Raw genomic sequence first — 22,519 nt, forward strand, 5'->3', positions numbered from 1 at the left:
GATTCAACCATTGATCTTAATTTAGCACATTCTTATATATATATATTAATCATTTTCTTTTTTATAGAACTATTATAACCCTACTAACAGGAGGAATAAGTAAATTATTAACAAAAAAAAAGATTGCAAAAATGGAATTTGGTTGTTCAATTAAAAAGATCTAAGATTATAATTAGGTTTAAAAATGCATCTTAAATGTACCTGTCGGGGTATGCCTTATGGATAATATTTTTCAGCTGATTCTTAATGAGTAAAGAATTTATAAAACACATTAGTTCTGATAAAAGATATTTAAAATAATTGTTTGTTTGTTTTGAATTGCGCACTAAGCTACACAAGGGCTATCTGCGCTAGCTGTTTCTAATTTAGCAGTGTAAGACTAGAAGGAAGGCAGCTAGTCATCACCACCCACCACCAACTCTTGGGCTTCTCTTTTACAAATAAATAGTAGGATTGATATTTAAATTAAAAGCTATCTTTGTATAAACATGAAACAAAAGGTAGAAAGGTAACAGATGCTAATAAACTGTTGTGAAACTTAATATGCACACAGTAATCTGTCTCTGAATTTATAAAATGAGAAAAGCAATACGCTTGGAAACTTAAAGAATTTTGTTAATGGTATACAAATACATAAAACGTTGCACTGCAGAAAATAAAAATTCTTAATTATATCATAGGGTTATGATAATAATACTTTGTACTGGTATCAAGAATTTAAACTGCTAGGGTGAAATGCTTTTTGATTAAATTAATTTTGTGAACAACTGTACAGTAGGAATAAGAGAAGTTCTTCATGGTGATGGTTGTAATTAACCTCTGTTACTTGTTTGTTTCAGCTATTTGTGCAAAGCTACATAAGAGCTATCTGTGCTAGTCATTACTTATTTTGAACTGACAATAAAATGAGAGTATCCACTGCCAATTCAAATCAAATAGTGGGATTTGACTCACAGTTACAGCACACACACACACACTATCCCAAAGTGCAGGGTGTGACATTAATCAATGACCTTTGGGTTCACAGTTCAAGAAATTAACCATGAGAATATATCTCTCCAACCTCCAGTTTCAGGTTAATTATTAATGGATGTTTTTTTGCTTCAAAGTTTTGATAATAATTATTAACACTGTTTATATCAGTTGTTGAAGTTTGCAATATAAACTGAAAAAACTGAAAACATGTTTGAAAAGTATAGTTGTTTTGACTCCAGAAACATTTTCTGGAAAACTAAGTAATGAAACATTTTACCTATTCAGTACTCCTGTATTCAACTTTTATGTCCTACTACACTTATAAAACATTTCACTCCTAGAAATAAATAATTTGCAAACTTTTATAAAATGAAATTTGAGATCTTACCCCTGATATTAAGATTCAGTGGATATCTGACCAATGGCAGCCCATGTAATTCATCTTCAGTTCTTGACACTTTATAGAAAACAAAAAGTTTAATACGATATACAAATATAGATATAAGCTTTTATCTTACTTTGTGAATTTTGTGAAATACATTTTAATACACAAGAGCTGAAATGGAATCATCTGACAAAAAGAAATTTAAAACATGATTTATCAAAATTTGTACATTAAATATAAAGTAATACCAAAGTTGTATGCAGATAATGCAAGGTTTCTTTTATAACAGTGTTTAAGTCAACACTTGTCCTTAATAATAGCAGTATCTATGAAAGTGAATTATATAGATAAATCATAACATCAATTTTTTTATTCCAATTTCAATAACTATTCATTTCAATAAATATAATTCTAAAACTAAAACCTAGCAAAGCGAGAACTTAACAGGCCTAATATTTGCGATAAAAATCAAGCAATAATGCATGTTCTTCCTTTCACATTCCTCTTAATTTTTACTCTAGAGCTGTCAAAATCTTAGAAACACTTTTGTATTATATATGCATACAGATGTGTAAATAGTATTTCAGATCTATTTGTCTGTTATCATCTGGACCATTCAAAACCTGATAAAGTATCCAGGGCAAGATAAGGTTTCAAATACTATTTTTTTTACATAATATAGACAAATTAAGAAGAAAATGAAAAAAATATATCTGAGTCTAACGCCCAAGTTTTATTGTATGTACATATATAAAACAAAATATCTGTTATTTTTAACAGTTTTTAACAATAATGACTGAATATTACATAACTGTTTTCTAAAATTTACAAGCTATTTATTACTGCATAATATTCATTTATATTTCTCAGTCATTAATTTTCTTGTACAACAGAAAGAGAGAGAATAGCAATTTCATAACATTACAATAACATTCTACTACTGCAAAACATCTTAACAAGAACAGAAAACTGTACTATTAACACTTTTTTAACTAGAAAATTTGGTAATAAACTAGCAAATAAACCATGTTACAACCTCCAATGAATGTTATTTTTACAATTCATATAAAGTACATTTTATTGGACCAAAATCCCTAACCATGTTTTAATATCACATTTCACTGAAAGAAACAACTTCCTTCCTGCTCACTGCATAAAAATATTCAAATGAACCTCTACGTACTAGTTAAGCCAAACGAGCTACGTCGCTTGTGATGACTTGTATCTGGTTGATTCCTGGTTTGTCTACACCAAAAGTTTACCATATGATAGGAGACAAGTTTCAAAAATGTGATGCTTACTAATGCAAGAGCAACAGATGCTCCAACTGAAACATAAAGACATACATAAGTAAAAATTAAACAATGTTAAGCTAAAAACTGTTTAACAGACATCCACTTTTACCTTGGATAAAGACTAGTGTCACTATACATTACAGTATTTGATGTCTAATATTATTACTTTCCAACTTACTAAGATAAGAAATTTTTATAAGCAATAAATAAGAACCGATATTCTGCAATTTTTATTGTACAGGGTGTTCAGAAAGTCACTGTGCAGTTTTGTAATCATATTTTATTCAGTCTATTTCAAGTCAGCAACTGATAGCGGTGTTTAGGAACAAAATAAGAAGAATCCAGGCCTGTATTGATGCCAACGGGGGTCACTTTCAACATTGTTTATAATTGTCATTCATATTTACCTCCTGTATTCTATATTGAAACATGCCTGTTAATAAATATGTAAGTGCACAGTGACTTTCTGAACACCCTGTATTATATATATCAAGTAGATGCCTTACTATAGCAAAGGTTTAGGTAAAATACAGTTTTATTTCTACTAATTAATTTCTCAGTTATTTATAAAACCACTTTTTGTTTAAAGAAAAAGATGATGACAAAGAGTTTGACCGTCTTTTGTTCTGGTTTACTTTTCTTACTTTGAACAGTTTCAGATAATATCTTCTCTCAACTGTAATCCTCGCTTAATCCAAAGAAATAAAGATCAAGTCCTATTTAAATCAGTACTAATCTTGTTACCATCTTTAAAATAGATGCTAAATTATAAAACCATGTTATTTGATCACTTATTAAAAAAAATTGTTATTTCTCTTCAACAAGAATAAAATATCCCTTATAAAAATTACAAAATGAACATTTGAGATTGGACAATTAATTGCACATTTTCACTTAGAAAGAATCAAGAACTATGCAAGATGACAATAATAATTTTAACAACTTAGATATACTTTGAAATAATTTGCTATTGTATGTGCAAGTTAATTTACAACCACAACAACTTTAGATGATTCAAGCAAGTGTTAGTATAATATTTAAGATAATAGTAAATGTACTTTAATTTACTATAAACCATGCTTGTCATTCATGGAATTTTCTTTACATTTTTTATACGTACAAAATAAATCTGTAGCTATTTTTTAACATCAAACAGAATATATTATTTCAACTTTTTTTTGACACATACTTGGATTACTATTTGTCGTGAAGACCACAATAACGGGAAAGATGATCAACGTGGAAAGACTGATAACTATCATTAGCCTACCACACATTTCATGAAGCTTGCCCTAAACAAAAAAACCATAACAAACCAGTATTTAGCAATTATTTTACTTTTAACAGATTAATATTAATAATATCACTACTCAAATCAGGTTTAATTCACTAACAGGATAGAGAACATAATATAATTGTCACTCACATATCCAGGACTTGGAGGTTGGGAGAACTTCAAAAATCTATTTCATTGTATGATATTAGGCAAATGAATCCAAATGAGCATGGAATGAAAAGAGGTTCTTGCTATTTCAATATACTAATTAATTTTTTTTTTCAGTTACCAAAATTTATATCTAATTAAGAGTAAAAAAGGAATGGAAAAATAATATGAGCCTTAAAAATGTTTTTCTTCAAACTACCACAAAGTTATACAAGTAATCATTATCCATGCAAAATATATGCATAATTAAAACAATGAGTAAATCCACTACCTCTTGTCATTTAAACATAGTTTAATTATAATTAGTTTGCTTGGTACCAGTTAAAATGAGTAAGTTGCTTGATGAAATTCTGATTAACTTCTCTAGTGAATCATTTCTGGTTATTTTCATCAGTGAATGAAAACATCATCTGACTGACAGTTAACATGGTAGGCTGTCTGTCTCAACTTTTAAGCATGTACACCATTTAAATATTTTTAAAAAGCATTATGTATACATATGATTATTATAATTATATATTGTCAACATTACACATGGCATTGTTTTTCCTTATAATTAATGTGATGAGCCATTTGCAACAGGTTAAAAGTTTAAAGGTTAAACTATTCTGCAGTTTACCAACATTCTAGCTCTTATAAAGTAAGGAGTTATCTGTCTTGCTATAAAGAACCATCACCTACATTTATTTACTTGTTTATGTATCTGTATATTTACCTAACTATAAATTATACTTTTGAAGTAAATATAATAATTACAATGATGAATGAAGTATCCTTTAAAATTAAATTTTTTGAAAGAACAGAAAAAAATTATATGAAGCATAAAAAATAATTAAATTTCTACATTAACACTTATTAATAAAAATTATTCCTTACTGCAAATTAATAACGTATAACTGCATGGGTTGCAGACAGTTATATGAAAAAATACAAGACCTTCCATGACTGTCATTTTTCAATGAGCTAATTTACTGATTTTAGCATTAAGTGAGCTCCACCAAGAGTAAATAAATTGTTTTATTATATAATTCATATGTTAAAAACTGTATAAAACATTATAGCAATAACACACAGTGAAAACATTTCCCCCCCTTTATTGTGCACACTTCCCATTCTATACAATAAACATTCTGTGGGTGTCCTAGCTGTCAATTAAAAATAAGTGATGAGATCCAGCCACACAAGATTGAATTTGCAACTTGACTGATACCAGAATGATAAAAACAAGTAATTAAAAGAATTCCATTTCATGAATGGCAGTTAAGTTTATAACTCACTCAATTACACTGATGTTTTATTGGATCTGCATCTCTTTTTGTTAACAAATGTATAGCAATAATTGAAGAAAAAAATTAGAGATGAAGCTTTGTTAATTATTTTTGAAGAGTCTATGAAGATAAAATTAAGAAAATGTGAGAGTTTTACATTCTTTATCCAATCAACAATTATAGGATTTTAGACTTCTCCCAAGGAGAGCTTGAGCTTAATTTGTACTATAATATCATTCCAACAACAGTCACATGATAACTGTTTGGTTTCAGACAGAAGTACATCACTTAAATATTTTTATCAATATCATCAAGTTGGCATATATTCCAATTTATGGGTCAGATTTTCTCCATTTACAGTTAAAAAATTTTTCAGAGTCTCCTGACATAAAACATTGACTGTTCAAGATTTTCAATATAAAAAAACTGTTTACAAAATTACACAATTTTCTAAAATATTCATGACATGTACAAACCATATCAGAAGTTTTCAACACTAAACAATATAAAACCAAATCAATAAATGTAAACATATACAATATGTAAATTGTACTTTTAATATGATTATTATTAGTAATAGCTACATTGTATCTATTGACATGAAGCTTCAACTTTGCACCTCTAGAAATTAAGATGCTATCTTACAATACCAGGCAATATTTTATGTATGTCTATTTATATAACAATTGTAACTTTGATGTAATTACAACATATACAGAGCTAAAAGTATCCTTTGAAAAATAATTTTTCCTATATTTGTTTTCAAAAATATAATTTCTGTAACATTTTCCTGTTCAGAAACATTACTAGTTTTCAACAATAGAAGTACCAGTTTCAAACCATTGTTATAAACCTGACACTCCTGTCCATATGGGGAGGTATAATTTTTTTGTTGCTAAGTATTTTTAAAAATTTCTACTCTAGTAAAATTATATATTTTTTTAATTAGATATTATGTTTTTGGAATTCAACCATAAATTATTCTCACAGAATAAGAGTAATTAAAAACAGGTATGTTCCAGAACAATTAAACTGATTTAATTAAACATCAAAAAGCCATTTCAGCAAAGTAAGACAAAATGAGAATTTTTATGCCATTAATTTTAATGAAATAAAGAACTCAGTGTCAAACCAGTTCAGAAATAATGCTGGATGATGTGGACATGAAGCTTGTATTCCGACAAGGAATTTGATCAGCAAATGTTGATCTATACTTTGTGTACAGTAACATTTTACTTGCTCAACTAAAAAACAAAAATCAATTTTATTTTCTGACTTACCTTTGAATAGAGAGTTTCAATGACAAACGTGAAAAGAATAAACACATTAAGACCTGAAAAAGTAAATACTTGTATAAATATATTTACACACACATACATACATATAATATGTAGATTATACTTTTTTTGTTATATTATTACTGTAATAAGTATTATTAACACAATATGTAGGTTATATTTTTTGTTTTATCATTACTGCAATATAAATATTAATAGCTATGCATATCTTTACCAAACTAAGTTATAATTTTGATGTAAATATAGTAATTATAGCACTGAATTAAGTATCCTTTAAAATTAATACTTTCTTTACTTGAAAATGTATTTCTGATAGATAGTTACCTCTCTACACTCAATAGCTATTCCTTTCCCATCTGCCCTCAAGGTTTTGCAGTTGCCATTACCTTTGAACCATTTTTCACCTAAGGTATATATATATCAACAGGAAATGCAGTAGGACAATACTGTCATCATGTGACAATATCTCTCTACTAACAATAGGACAACACATCCTCCTTACTCAATAGATCCCCATGAGAACTTGCACCAGAAATGAACTATATTCTCAGATAAGGCAATGTGTATCAGCAGTGAGAAGTAAGAGTAGAAATGTAAGTGAGAAGTAAGAGTAGAAATGTAAGTGGATAATTTCAGAAATTAACATTTTCCTTACCTGAAAAAATATATTTCTGATAGGTGGAATAACCAAAACTTAAATGAGCCATCTTCTGAGAAGGTAATAAAGGGGAAAAAGACAATGGAATGTGACACCCTTACCACAGAGGCAACACCTATGTGTGAGATCTCATCCACCCCATGCAGGATATACACTCTGCCCAGATGAAGGTAAGAAAGAAAGAAGGTAAAATAAGCTCGTGTTGCAAAGATGGTTGGAAAAATACATGACCAAATATGCTTTTGCACAAAACAGATTAGATGGACAAGAAGTGTGGTGTGGCTACAACAATAATCAGACCATATCAATTAAAACTCTTAATCCCTTGTAGCTGGTAAAACCACTGAGAAATTGGCATGTTATATAATAGAGGGAGTGACCTACACTATACTGACATGGACACCCCTGCTCAACTTCCCACTGTATTGTGCTACCCAACTGGACTCTCTCTCTGTAGAGAATGCACGACTAGTGATGAACTTTCCAAGTCAACTACACTAGAGGCTAGAAACTGAGACTGACAAGGGTCCCCTCTGCTCTGCTCAAAGACCAAATGGGAGGGGTTGAACTGGAGAAGCACAGAATCCCAATCAGATCTCATCACTGCAAATGTTTTTTACTCAGGAAAGTGTAATGGGTTACCATGAAATCTAATTTGAAAAGCCAGTACGTATGAGCTAGAGAGCTGAGTAGTCACTCCCTTGATAGTGGCTTTTTCCATAATAATCCAAGGAAGAAGGTACAATATGAAATGGACATGGCAATTTACACACACACACACACACACAATGGTCTTACACAAAAACTCCATCTCAATAATGTGCAATTTTGGAACCAAGGCAAATAGGTTAACACTATTATCCTTGGCTTGATGTAGATTTAAAGAAATATGTATACCCTGTTCAGGAAACAAAGACAGATCAAACAGCAAGTTCTGAGAAATTAATACAATTAACAGTATAAATGGATAAAGATATAAAGAAAGCACTCGTTTAAAAAGGTAGGTAGATTAGAGTGACTGAAAGAAAGTGAAATCCAGATGGAGGCAAAATTTTCAGCCTTAGAGGATCTCATCCAAGGTTAGTCAAAAATGAGAGACATGAGAGACTAAAGAGTGCCACATGGCAGACCTGATGTAATGAATACATGACACACCTTGTAAACATCTCCACTGAGCCAAGGAATCCATAAAATAAATGAAGAATATGAGTGATGTACAAAAGGCAAGGGGTCTCACATCAAGAATAGAAGATTGCTGGAAACCCGTAAAGGAGGTTTGTGTGCCAAGTGACACCTAACCTGGATGGTCCAGTGGAGAAGAATATATCACTTGAGTTAATAAGCAGAGTAAAATGGTGACATAAATGGGATAAAACAAGAGCTATATTACTGGGGAATCATGGCCAGCAAACAAGAGACTGGACAGATCACATGCTTGAAGACAAAGAGATGACACCTCCAGGTGAAAGACAAATGTACAAAGTTGGAGCAACAATTACTGTGACAAAAGTAAAGGAAGATATGACCTGGATGCCAGTCAGTGGTGAAGATGAAATAAAGACTGAACCAGCCAAAAAAAAGATACTACTAAAACAACCTGAAAAGAAGTGTTATAAATCAACATCAAAAAACATGTGGGAGAAGATGAAGAGAAAGGTACACACAAAGAAAGAAATGAGCCCAGACACCTGCCTGAGGACATCACAGTCAGACATATTGAGTGAGGTACCAGTAATCAGAAGGAGGTAAGTTAGGTGTTGAGAGGAATGATTAAGGTATTGATTGTTGACATGTTAAAATTCAAAGATATTAAACAAAAGACCTGATGAAGTGACTTCTCAACAGGATTACACCTGTCTGGTCAAAAGAGTTCAAAGCTCCCACAACATGACAGGCTGTTAGCAAAACCCATTGTGAATGAACCTAAAAGATAAAAAACCAATGTGCAGAAGCAAGAATTCCTAAAGTGAGTACCATCCTGTCAATTTATTTGGAAAATAGCTACAGATTGTTAGAGTGGATAATATTCAAGTGATCGACATAACAAGGGAGGAAATACAAACATAACTAACAGGCCATCAAGAATATCAGAACATTGATGTTGAAGGTTAAAGAGTAGGCCAGGAACACATCCAATTCACAAAAGATGTACTGATGAAGAAATGGAAATTCAGACTGAGAGGGAAGTCAGCAGTGGGATCCCAACTGTAGTGTTGGCATGATACAGTCACAAACACAGATTCTTTAGAAGAGAAAGCACTACTATCATAAGAGAGGACAGAGGATTATGAGAAATGTTTCACTTGTTGCTAAAAGTCCATTGAGGGAACTTTACGTGAACCAAACCTAGAGGAAAAAGATGTTCTATAAATGCAAGTCTTCAAAAGATATGGAGCCTTTCAAATAGAAAGTATACGAGAGGTAAGTGTTGTGGTGACTAGACAGTCCATGTTTCACAGATGAATGAGGGAAAGCTAAGCCCAAGTGAGTTTAGCATTGATAAAGACTACCAGGTGGAACAAGTATTGAGTCAGAGTTAAAATCAACTCATAAAACTTAATCAGCCAACTCAGATGAGACACCTCTTTGTGGAGAAGTAACATGGCCAAGAAAAAGGCTTCCCAAGAAGAGGCAAGTAGAATTCAATCATCTATATAGTAATGGGATCAAAGTCCAAATTTGTGGACATGATGAACAAATGTTGCCATGACTTAATCCAAGACATAAGGAGCAAAAGTTATGCCAAATGGAAGAGGTTGAAACTGATACATTTTTTTCTGGTGAATGAAGTGAAGGTGATGACAGGATGATGTAACAATCATAATATATAGGAAGACATCCAAAATACTAACTTTGGTCATCTATAATCCTGATGGGAAAGAGCCAATGGTGAAAAAGAAACCTCTACATTTTGAAGTGAAAAACTTCTTTATAGTGACTAAGAGAAGAAAGGTCAACAATGGATTCTTGTCCCCTCTTTACAAGGACAACAAAAATTCTGGTGAAGACAAATCCTCTTGATGATTTTCACTTTTAAAAGATTCACTAACACAGCCTTAAGATGTTTTGGAATTGGAAGGGGAAGGAAAAGAAACAGACAACTAAAGAAAGTTAACAAGTGTTCATTAGGATCTACTGTGCAAGGAACATTTGTTGACCTCCTATTGATGGAGAGCTATTGTATGATGATTACATCATGCACTTGTGGAGTTCACATCAAAATATGTCTTAGGAAAAGAGAAGGCTAATTGCTTGCACAAAATCTCAAAGGCAGTTATATGGGGTAAAGCTATTGGGTGTAGATAAATGAATCATTTCTGAAAAAGATTTTCTATTTTCTTTTATAAAAAAATCTAGCTTCTGAAAAATTTTATGACTGAGAAGCAGCATTGCTTTCCAATCAATAATTTATAGGCCTAACCTTTACACTACAGTCCAAGCCATAATCCATCTGACAGGATTAAATGTCCAAGCCATATACTTTTTTATATAAAGTACCAGACACAAACCAGTAATAATATTCTTTTGAATTTAAGCAACAAACATTTTACCTTTCTATGCTGAAAATAATTTTATGAAGAGTATTTTGCTTTTCTAGTACACAACAGATATGATTTTGGAAATTCTCACACACAAATAAAAAGAAATAGTTTGAGAAAGGTTCTGTTCGGTTTCTAAACCTTATTGAAGGTGTATATTGTCTGTTGTTATTCTTCAAGCATTATAAATAAATCTACTTATGAAACTTTCTTTAGTGTATAATGTTTGTTATTAACCTGTGAAGGTTGTAAAACCTACTTACAAACCTAATTTAGGAACATATTGTGTGTTCTGAATCTACTTACAAACCTGATTATGGAATGTACCCTTCGTCATGATAAATCACATTATTTAATTTCTGTAGTGCATACTGTTGTATACTTAAAAATTTGTCAGTAAGTTTATGTTTAAGTGCAACATTCTTGAAAAAGCTGTAAAGTGAAATGTTGTGTGTCCAATTACTGCAAAATAAAAACTTGGTGTTATAAGATCACTTATTACTATTATTAAAATATTATAAATCTGCTTTCAAACATTTCTTAGTTACATAATGTTTAATGTAATCTTATAAATGTTGGGAAGCCACTTATAAACTTAGAAATATATAGTTTTTTTATAATCTTGTAAGTGTAGAAATCCACTTACAAATGCATATTGTTTGTTGGTATCCTGTATAAACTGTGAATCAACTTACATGAAATGCCAAAAACATTACTGATAATTTCATAATGTTTACTGACATATGCAATAGGTACTAAAAATAAAATATCCACCACATACTTAATGCTATCAGTACTGATGGCCAGTTTGCTGGCTTTCCCATAAACACTTTGAACCACTGAAAAGGATCAACCAGAATTCCATACCTGTAAACAAAAATTTAATAAAATAATGTTTGAAAGAAACATGTTTGATAAAAAAAATATTTTCCAATAAAGATAAGAACAAACAAATATTAAAAAAACATGTTAATTTCAAATCTTTCCCTTAAGTTCCATCTTATCATCACATCTGAAGAAACAAAATTTATTAACTTAAACAAAATTAATTTTAAACAAAGAGCTTTGAAACTCATTTGTAATATTTGTATGATGTTCTGAGATGTGAATACAAAAACAAATATGCAAGATAATACATGTAAATAAAGTTTTCTAATATTACTATTAGTACTTAAGACCAAATACAAAAGAATCTTATTTATGTTATTAGGTTAAACTTACTCATTTTGGTAACTGTAAAGTTATGACACTGCCAATGACTAAAGTTCCAATGGTTAGTGTTACACAAGTACTACTCAAATATATAATTCAATAAATTATTAAATAAACAGTATATATTTCCTAGAAGCTTACAATGTTTACTTGTTTGTCTGGTTTAGATAGCCATACAAAGCTACACAGGCATATCTGCACTAGTTGTTCACAATTTTGAATTGACTGACTATCTGGAAGGCAGCTAGTGAACAGCTTTCACTTGTAATTCTTGGAGCACTATAATTAAATAGTTGGATTTGACTATCACTCTTACAGCCTTGGAATCATACTTTGTGCATGTAGCACACTCCCAGCCCAGATAATAAGGAAAAGTACACATTTGATTTAGAGCAAAGCCACAATGGACTATCTGCTGTGTCCACTGTAGAAAACTGAATGCTGGATTTTAGCATTTTAATGACATAGACCTACCAATGTCATTCCTCAGAACAACAACACTTAAGTTTTTCTTACGATTATTACAGAAACAGAAATTACATTATGAATAGAAATGTTTTTAAGCACAGAATAAAAAGTTTCACTAAAATAATGAAGGTTTTATTTTTATATTCTCAGTCCACTTGGCAACAACATTGTCAAAAAAAAAAAAATTATTGAAAATAAATCAGGATAAATCAATTTACATATGTAAATTTAACATGATTTATTATGCAAATGTTAGGACTTTACATAATCTCTAATCTTCTTCCATAGTTTAGGTTTCATTGAAATTAGCAGGTGTGATGAAATTTTGGATGCCAAGGGAAAAGGGAAAGAATTTAAGAGGTAAGTTTGAACTTTATTTTAATTCCAAAAAATACCAGTTTTGAGAAAGATAGACAACAGACTCTGTTCTGAAATACTTGAAGTTAGAATGCCCATAACATAAAGGAGATGAAGACAAATGAACATTAAAAAGAAACCAAAAATACTGAACCACAAATCACATGCTAGGGAGATAATAGTGTATACAGCAATGCATATGTATCCAAGCAGAGTACAAGTAGAATTTAGAACCAGTTAATAATTTGCAGAACTATATTTGAAAGAAAAGTGCTGTAGCATACTATCTTCAGGAAATAAAAACCCAAATTGAAACTACACCAAGAAAAAATGCATTCACTTCATCAGGGTACCTCTTCACCAACAATGCCCTTTAATACAGATAAAGTAATTGATTTGATGAGTGGTAATGATGTACTGAATCTGTGAAGCTCACAATGCGACATATGGTGGAATAAACAGGTAAAAGAAATAATCTTGCTCCTTAGAGGTATCTCACAAAAGGATAGATTTGTAAACAGTGGTGTTGGGTAATACATAAATGCAGGGTGTTCAGAAAGTCACTGTGCGGTTTTGTCTGTTAATAAATATATAAGTGCACAGTGACTTTCCAAACACCCTGTACTTATCTATAACAAACAGAAGTTAAAGAACATGTAAGAGCCCTGACTAGACAGATCAATATAAACAAATTCTTGAAACATAAGGGACTGTATTTAATTACTGTACCTTTCACATTTTGTGTTATTTGTTTTGAAGTCAAAATTATTTACTGTCTCATACACCCAGGAAACATAACAATGGGTTATGAGTAGAATATGCTAAAATTCAAAAGGTACAAACTCCACTGAATCTAAATAATAACCACAGGTGGCAAACAAAGTCCTAAAACTGAAAAAAGTAAACTGATATTAACCTGTAAAATGTTCATAAAGACTACAGAGACAAGGAGTTTAAAGGCATCGCCAATTAGTGAATATGATGAGATGTAACCTAAAATTCATGCTTACAATGCCATGAAATATCACAATAAACAAGAAAGGTTCACTGTACAAACAAATTCATTAATATGGATGAAAGAAGATCCATATAACAAGAATTTTCATAAGGTATAAAATAAACAAATTACATTGATTGCTTCAAGAACATCCTGTTCCCGAGAATATGAGCAAATGGCTCCGATTACACACGCAAAATGTTCATTAGAAGGAAAACAAGAGTCAATCATATTGGGTAACACAACAGAAGAAAACAGTAGTGGTGGTCATCTCTTGCATTCCAAGGCTCTATCAAAATACAAAAATACAACCTTCCTGGAAAAAAAAAAAGTGCGAGAAACATGAATAATAAAAATATATTAACATCTGAGGAAATGATTGTAGAGTTAATTACTTGCAATGGGGTAAAAATAAAATAAGCAACTTAATACCAGATTTTAAATTCTACTAAGAACATAAAAATAATTTTAAAACCTTGAAAAAGGCACTTGAAATAAAGGTGTGGCTGACATAGATACATGGTTGCTGTGGTGACTGAAAGTGGTTAAAAGTTCAATTCTATAGTCTGCAAGAGAATCAGACAAGCCTCAATCACAAAAGAGGTGCATTATTAAAAAAAAAAAAAAAAGCAAACCATTAATACGTTGAAGAAAGACAAGAAGCCATATTTCATAGCCATAACTCTAAAACAGAGACCATCACGACTGGTATGCTGCCAGGAATGAATGTCTCTAAGAATGTAATATAATTCCAGCTATCCAAGTAACAAAGGGCAACATAATAGCCAGTAATAAAGCTGCAAATGAGAAACATCATTGTAGAAGATGTTCCAAAACAATAATGAAACAGAAGCCCTCCAACACAGACATGAAGAGTGGAAACTGTGAAGAAGCAGGCTAGTATGCAGCAATAAGAACAAGACAGTGGGACCAACTGATCTTGGTCAACATCTGAGAAAAATGATAATAAAGGTAGATCTACAAAGACAACTCAGAGAAGCCATTGCTAGTGAAGCAGATCCTGCAACTTGAAACTAGTAGTTTCAAGCACACAATAGCTGAAGAAGCTCAAAGAAAGAAAAGATTTGAATTTAACCGAACTAGTAAAGGAATCACAAGTAAAAGTTGCAACATCAAGTTCCATTCAATCATGCCTGTAGATGTACATCACCATAGTTGAAATGTCAGAGTACTGATATTCATGTAGAACAGCCCAACTCTTAAAAGAATAACTTGACAATTTGCAAAGCCAAAGGAGACAAATGAAAAGTTCACATGAAACCTCAAAGGAATGAAACATTAAATAGACACATGCTGAGATCTGAATTCATGAACAATCCATCTGAAAGAAGAATCTCACTGGGAGGTCAATTCAGCATGAGGTAATTATTTCGTGATAATGAGAAACCTGTCTGAAGTAAAAATATATCTCAGATTGACTGGTATAGATATTAAAACTTTTACAAAAATAAAGCAGCGAACAAAGTTTCAACCTTCTTAGGTCATCTTCTGGTTGACAAAGAGAGAGTTTGCAATTGACCATTGCCAGGTACACCTCAGGGAGAAGAGTATATATATGGGTACAGGAGTATTGGGGACGTCACACTTAAATTATTATTACTGACAGGAAAGCAGAGTTTATTAAGATCATTCCCTGATGCTTATGCAATAAATAAAGGTGAAAGAATGGAGAATTATGGGTAAGTGCTATGTAATCTGCAATGTGTATTTCAAAAACTGATTCACATTTTGTAACCACCATGAATTAAAATGCAACAAAAGGCTTTCAGTATTTCAGGGGTGCATCTATTGGATTTGAAATGTATGATGCATTACCACAAATTATACCAACTCTATTTTGTAAAAGTAACTTCATTCTATACTGGATAATTGATATTTACATGAGAATGTAATATTACATGCATAATGAAATGTAAAGTACAGAGCAAGCACAGTTTTTTTCTCTTCCTCTGCATTTAACTTATTCTACTCTACTCACTTGATAATATTTTCCAAGGCAACCCTGGCATTTGAAAGAACCTGAGGACAAGAGTAAAGATAAATCACTATATGAAACTTGTAGATACATTACCTGCTGTAATGTATCAAAATCTTCATAGTTTAGAAATAATAAATGTACAGTAATGGAAGTAAATAAGAAAAATTAGTAAAATGTATTATACTGCAAGAGAAAGATTACTCATACTAGCATAGAAATTTTATTAGATGTCCAACAGGTGAATCTATAATAACAGCATACACATATTCAAGTCTTTTGCTCTCATTAGGTCAGGATAACTGCTCAACATGGTGTCATGGAATTTATTGATAAAGTTCATGTAATGGTTTCTTCAAATACCCTGTAGCACGTCACAATTTTAGAATTTTCTTTGTTTTTCATGGAAAGTTTTTACCATGCTGGTAATGTGATTAAGATAATTATTATACTGATATGTATTATTCCTGGCCAACTAAAGGTGTTCCTAATAATTAATTAGAATATGTTTGTACTTCTTTCATAAGCATGTTACCAATTTTTTACTGCGTTTCCAACATTATTAAAGGAGACGCTACCCCATAGGTGAATAGACTCCTCCTCATGTGTCTTTGTTCCTGTTCTACTTTGATACTTCTCCTGTCTCATTTTCCTGTTTTGAAATATGTTGCCACTGATTACTGCCAATGCAATTCAAACTTGAGCTCAATGGTTAACAAAATCCCTTGTTAAGCCTGCCACTGATTATTGCCAATGCGACTCAAACTTGGGGTCAGTGGTTAACAAAATCCCTTGTTAAGCCTGTCATTTCTGTGTGATTTTCACTACTCATTTCAACATTTACATTGCTTTGTGTCTGAACAAAGAACATTTTCACACAACTAAATGTTCAATAAGATTGCACTGAGCCAAATAATTTCTTACTGTCCTCAAGGTATATCAGAAATTTCTACTTAAAGCAGGGTTATTGGCTAGAACTCTATTACAATATCTCCTTTCTTGTAAGGAGCGTATCCTGACGTATGTGATATTACTGGTACAAGTTTGAGCTTCCTTTTCTGACTGAGTGTGTTAGCAACAGTGCCAACTTCCTGAAACTGAAAAATTTCTTGCATAGAACACACACTTAATACATGCAGTTCAGCTTCGATTTCACAAGTATAATTTCATTACCAAAACTTATAACTGTTATACACATTTCATGAATGGAGAAACCTCAATAATATCTGGCTGTGCAAAGAAGGTAGGCTAATAATGAAAACATATCCAGTTTGACTGTAAACTCAAACTCCATTTCAAAAGGATACTGAAATACTATAACACTTTTAAAATGTTTGAAACTTTTGCATGCATGATCTTTTTATATTTTGCTTTAAAATTCTCTCTTATAAGTACTGTAAGCTGTAATGTTACTTGCACACCTGAAATTAAAATTAACAGAAAAATATTTGTTCCTTCTACTCATGTTAAAAACATCATTATTCATAAATTATATTTAATCCAATTAAATAATTTTCATTGTCATTATTATGTGTGTGTGTGTGTGTGTGTGTGTGTGTGTGTGTGTGTGTGTAGATATAAAGCCTATATTTATAAATATCTATTCTGTGGATAATTTAACTAAGACAGTTTTATTTTTCTAACAGAATGGTTGGACTTTCACATGGATTGCTTTCACATGTTGTGGGTTGAAGAGAAAGCTTGATGAGTACATGAATGATAAGGGCTGGTTTTAAAGTTTTTTGCTTTTTTAAGTTTATTTAAGTCATAGTTTAGAGGATAGAAGAGTTGAGATGACCAACAAGTCCTTCAGTGTCCTGAAAAACATCATGATCCATTACACTCCAATAATTATTTTCCCAAAATCAGAGTACTGATGCAAAATATTTCTAAAATAGTTATGGAAATAGAAAACACTTTACATTTAATAATTTGATTGAATCTATTAAACTGACAACTTTTATAAAACTTATTCAATATCACTTACAAATAAAACATCTTGGTAAAACTCAAAAACTAATCAACTTACAAGAATAACAATACACAAGTTTAACAGTCCCCTGTAGTTGGTGTACCCACTTGTATAGCTTAATAATGAGTCCTGTGGCCGATGAACCCTGAAAAAAATGTGTGTCAAACCACACAGTAAATAATTATGTATTGAAAGTTATACAATGAAGTATATAAAACTAAAAAACCTTTACAGTTTAAAATTCTTCAAATTAGATGAAATGAAAAGTATGAAATTTAAAAGAAAATCTTGATTAATAAGTCTTTGGTGATGCTACATTGACAGGAAATAAAAAGCTATAGATTCCCTCTTGTAGAAACACATACTACACATACTAATTTAATTAACAATTACCATGCTCTAAAGGTTTTCAGGCTAGGTCTACATGGCTATTATTCATAATGGAAACAACTCACAAATTCAATAATCTTAATACACTATTTTACTATTTCAGTACACTAAAATTTTCCAGTTAATGGCGAAAGTTTCAGTAATATTTTCTTTCCAGTGATACTGATATGTAAACTCTAACTATAATTCAATTTATTGAGTTCACTGTTGAAGAAGAAAGGTCTACCTTTTAAATGCGCTCTGGTTAACTTGAGACTTTTAGTTTAATACTCAGCATTTTTAATTTTGATTTTTTTCTTCACTAAATTTACATGTTTTCTTTAGCATAAGTTATAATGTTATTAGTAGTAATACCACTACAATTTTAGCATTGGCTTCATTATTCTAGAATAACTTTACTTTATATACACACATGATACTCAACATACTTAAACTTACAGGGTTAACTGACTAATTAAAAGGCTATTTCACAAAACATATCTTGTACTCACGGATTATCTGGCTGTACAGCCCGTTTTCTCTTTTCCCTTTCATTTACATCCTGCACTCGAGTAACACTCTGCGAACGACGTAATCCAGTTTTGTTTTTACTACTCTCGCCAGCATCACACTTTCTACCTGAGATCATCATCACTGTGCTCTAAATAAATAGCGACACCTAATGGAAGGATGGCATTTATTTAAAATATATGGCATATCCTTTAAAAATCAGCGGTTCGAGAAAATGTAAATTGCTGAATTTTCTTTTGAAAAATAAAGGAATTTATGACATTTAAATACAAAAAGTAGTGCATTTTACTTATCTGAAGCTTAAAAATTATAAGTTCCTTAAAAAGGTGAGAATAACAGCGATTTAAGGAAATATATTATAAATAAACATCGGAAATATTTGAGGAAAAAAAAGGCTACTAATTTATTAATAATCTTAACTTACAAATATCAAATTACACTATTTTATCTTACAAGAGTAGCTGAAGAGCTGGCATTCACTAGCTGTCTTCCCTCTAATCTGTCCCCCGATGGGACAGGGGTAAATTTATGGGCATGCATTACTATAAAATCTAGTGTTAGATTCCCGCGATGAGCATAACAAATAGCCCACTATGTCTTGCTTTTGGCCCGGCATAGCCAAGCGCGTAAGGCGCGCGACTCGTAATCCGAGGGTCGCGTGTTCGCGCCCACGTCGCGCCAAACATGCTCGCCCTCCCAGCCGTGGGGGCGTTATAATGTCACGGTCAATCCCACTTTTCGTTGGTAAAAGAGTAGCCCAAGAGTTGGCGGTGGGTGGTGATGACTAGCAGCCTTCCCTCTAGTCTTACACTGCTAAATTAGGGACGGCTAGCACAGATAGCCCTCGAGTAGCTTTGTGCGAAATTCCAAAACAAACAAACAAACAAAGTCTTGCTTTATCCTCAAACAAACACATAACTCTCTAGTCTATCATTCTAAAATTAGGTAAGTTACGCAAATATTCCTCGTTTATCTTCACGCGATATTCATAAAACCAAGCAAACCGATATAATCAGGTCTTTCTTTAATCATTCCAAAACACATTTATTTTATCAACTGAAAACAAACCAAGGAAACAAACGAATTACAATAAACACAAATACACCCTTGTGCAAATTAATGGAAACAAATGGTCATTTTACAATATTTTCAGCATGGCAGCTGGTGTAGGCTCACTGGACCCGTTGATTTCCTTTAATAGTCATTTTTTCACATGGAAGGCATTATTAGCTGTGTTTTGCAGTACTGTCGATCTATTTTTGAGATGTATGACGAAATTTTGAGGAATATCACGTCATTTGAAATTGCGTTAGAAGGGCAAGGAAACCAGTTAATAAACAACTTCTTACCAACTCAATGAAGAAAAAACGGTATCATTGGGGTCTGAAATACAGGAACAGGACGCAAGAATAATAGAGGAAGATGTTATTCAGTGACGAGACTCATTTCTTCGTACAGGGTCAAAGACGTCTGCATGTTCTCAGATCTCCAGGTGAGAAACTTCGAGAATCTCACATCAATCAGTTCGTAAAACATCCCTTGAAAGAAGATGTTTGGGGCTTTAACAGCTACTATGGCGTCGGAGACTTACATATCGTAGAAGGTATGATGCGAGGACCACAGTGCATCGAAGTTTTACAGAGAAGAGTCGTTCCAGAATTGAAAAAGAGATTTTTAGATGAATCTGGCATTTTTTAGTAAGATCTGGCTTTGTGCCATACATTGAAACTTGTGAAGAATTTTATGACTACAACGCAAATAAAGGTGCTGGACTGGCCTGGAAACTCTCTGGACTTAAATCCTATCGAAAATCTTTGGGCGATTTGTAAAGAAAGACTTCGGGGAAAAGACTATACTACGAAAGATAAGCTAATTGAGGTCATAATTGAGATATGGTACCGCGATCCAAAAATTAGTAAAGATTTCAGTCAACTAGTGGACTCGATGCCAAAGCGGATTAACGACCTTCTCAAAAATAAAGGCGTTCATATCATGCATTAATTTGTGAGTAATTTTTGGATTCTCAGAAATAAAATAAAATAGTTTATTTTGCAACAACAAAATAACAAAAAAAAAAGGTTAAACTGGTTTTCTTAAAAAGTGTTACGTAGGTCCGTTTTATAGTTGGAGGATTGGCAGGATAAATACAGAAGTAATTAAATTAAACTAAAATAACTGAATTTTAACATAAAGGTAAACAGACTAAAAGATGTGTGTGACACAAACTGAAAGTAATACTTACTTATCGACGGAAAAACACAGTATGTGTACTTGTTTTCTATATACTGAATGGTCTCTGTCACTGAATTCATAAATTAATCAACTTAGAAGAAGGAAAAAGAGTGTTTATTTTCTCAAGATCCATTATATAATGTTTAAATTTAATGTTTCTTACTCATCGGAAAATGTTGGATTTACTCATAACAACTAGTGCTATCCAAGTGGCCAATCATGTACGAGATCTCAACATAATAAGGAACAAAATGCAATTGAAGTATTCATAATGCACCACTAAGCAATAAATTCGTCATAGCGATGAAACAAACAATTTGAACACAGGTCAAAGTCCCTTATTAGAATGTTAGATTTATCATATCTAATTCACAAAAGTACAATTATCATATAAATATGTGAAGTGTAAAAATGACCCATTAATAATGGTATTCACTTTTACAGCAAAAAATTAAATTTGCAAGATAATTCATGTGGTATTAATTAAAAGAAGGTAACAAAAACAATGAAAAAGTTAGTGAAATATTTATATACATATATATTTTACAACACTCCTTAAAATAGAAGATAAAAATACAATATTTAAATTGCTCACACAAAATTTGCACAAGGCTCTGGTTTCCTCACTTTAGCCCCACTAACAGATCCTCGAGAGTTGGAGTGATTATATTTTTGCCTATAGTGATGGTCCACTCTTTATTACGAGGTTTTACTAGAGCCCTCTTATATTCACTAGCTACTTCTACAAGTGGCATACTTCCAGTGACAGAAAAACTAAGCTTTGGTCAGTGTAGTAGCTATCTCATAGTAGGACAGTTTACAAATTGAGATTTTCTCTGGCACAGACCAATTATTAATCAATGTAGTTAGCTTCATTAAGATTTACAACCTCAGCTCTCTCTGTATCTCACAGTGTGGCCTTTTAGCTGGTGGGCTGCTAGTTATTATGGTAGAGGGCCCTCGCCTCCTAGACTGTGAACAGTCCTTTTATTGATGTCAACAGCTTGTACCCATTTTATATAACGGTTGTAAAGAATATCAATGATCTGATTGGCTTGACTGTATTACTATGGTAATTAATAGTTTTTGTAACCTAAGTGGCGCTTTTCATTGTTTGGAGACCTTTCATGCCTCAACCCGTCCATAACTAGCCATGAAACCTCAATAGGATACAAGTTTAGGAAGGTTACATTGGGAATTTGAATGTATTATACTCATAAAAGGTGAGAGTATCTACTGATTTCAATGTATTGTAGTTTTGCATGTTCTGACAAGGCATCTCATGAGTGATCTCACTTATTTCTCGATGACACAGCCTTGGCTTTTAGAGGCCACAGCAACGATGGTGTGGTTAGCTGTTGGAGTTTTTGCAGGATAAGTTTCTCTGGAAACATCGATACAGTACTTGCTGCTTCTCCATTCATGATTAGAATATCCAATGCAAGCTTGAATTCTGCAGGACCTACCATTGCTGACAGAGATTTCATGGCTAACTCGGAAATGAGTGAGCAAGTTTTCAAATG

General features: G+C 32.0%; 1 protein-coding gene across 5 annotated transcripts in view; it reads right to left on the reverse strand.

The window, feature by feature from the left end:
- Positions 1–18,897, reverse strand: part of LOC143250956 (diacylglycerol O-acyltransferase 1-like) — a 41,061-nt gene extending 22,164 nt beyond the window's left edge. For 4 of the 5 annotated variants that reach the window (XM_076502191.1, XM_076502190.1, XM_076502187.1 and 1 more), the window contains exons 1-8: positions 18,746–18,897; positions 17,922–18,009; positions 15,896–15,936; positions 11,644–11,729; positions 6,648–6,700; positions 3,845–3,947; positions 2,544–2,687; positions 1,364–1,432 (exon numbers count right to left, since the gene is read on the reverse strand). In XM_076502191.1, coding sequence (XP_076358306.1) covers positions 1,364–1,432; positions 2,544–2,687; positions 3,845–3,947; positions 6,648–6,700; positions 11,644–11,729; positions 15,896–15,936; positions 17,922–18,009; positions 18,746–18,885 — 724 coding nt within the window. In that variant the 5' untranslated portion in view covers positions 18,886–18,897. Of the gene's footprint in view, positions 1–1,363; positions 1,433–2,543; positions 2,688–3,844; positions 3,948–4,081; positions 4,119–6,647; positions 6,701–11,643; positions 11,730–15,895; positions 15,937–17,921; positions 18,010–18,745 lie in introns of all 5 variants that reach the window. The other variant, XM_076502188.1, reaches the window with a different exon arrangement.
- Positions 18,898–22,519: the final 3,622 nt, after the last annotated feature.

The sequence above is a fragment of the Tachypleus tridentatus genome, chromosome 5 (assembly GCF_004210375.1).
Source record: "Tachypleus tridentatus isolate NWPU-2018 chromosome 5, ASM421037v1, whole genome shotgun sequence".
NCBI lineage: Eukaryota > Metazoa > Arthropoda > Merostomata > Xiphosura > Limulidae > Tachypleus > Tachypleus tridentatus.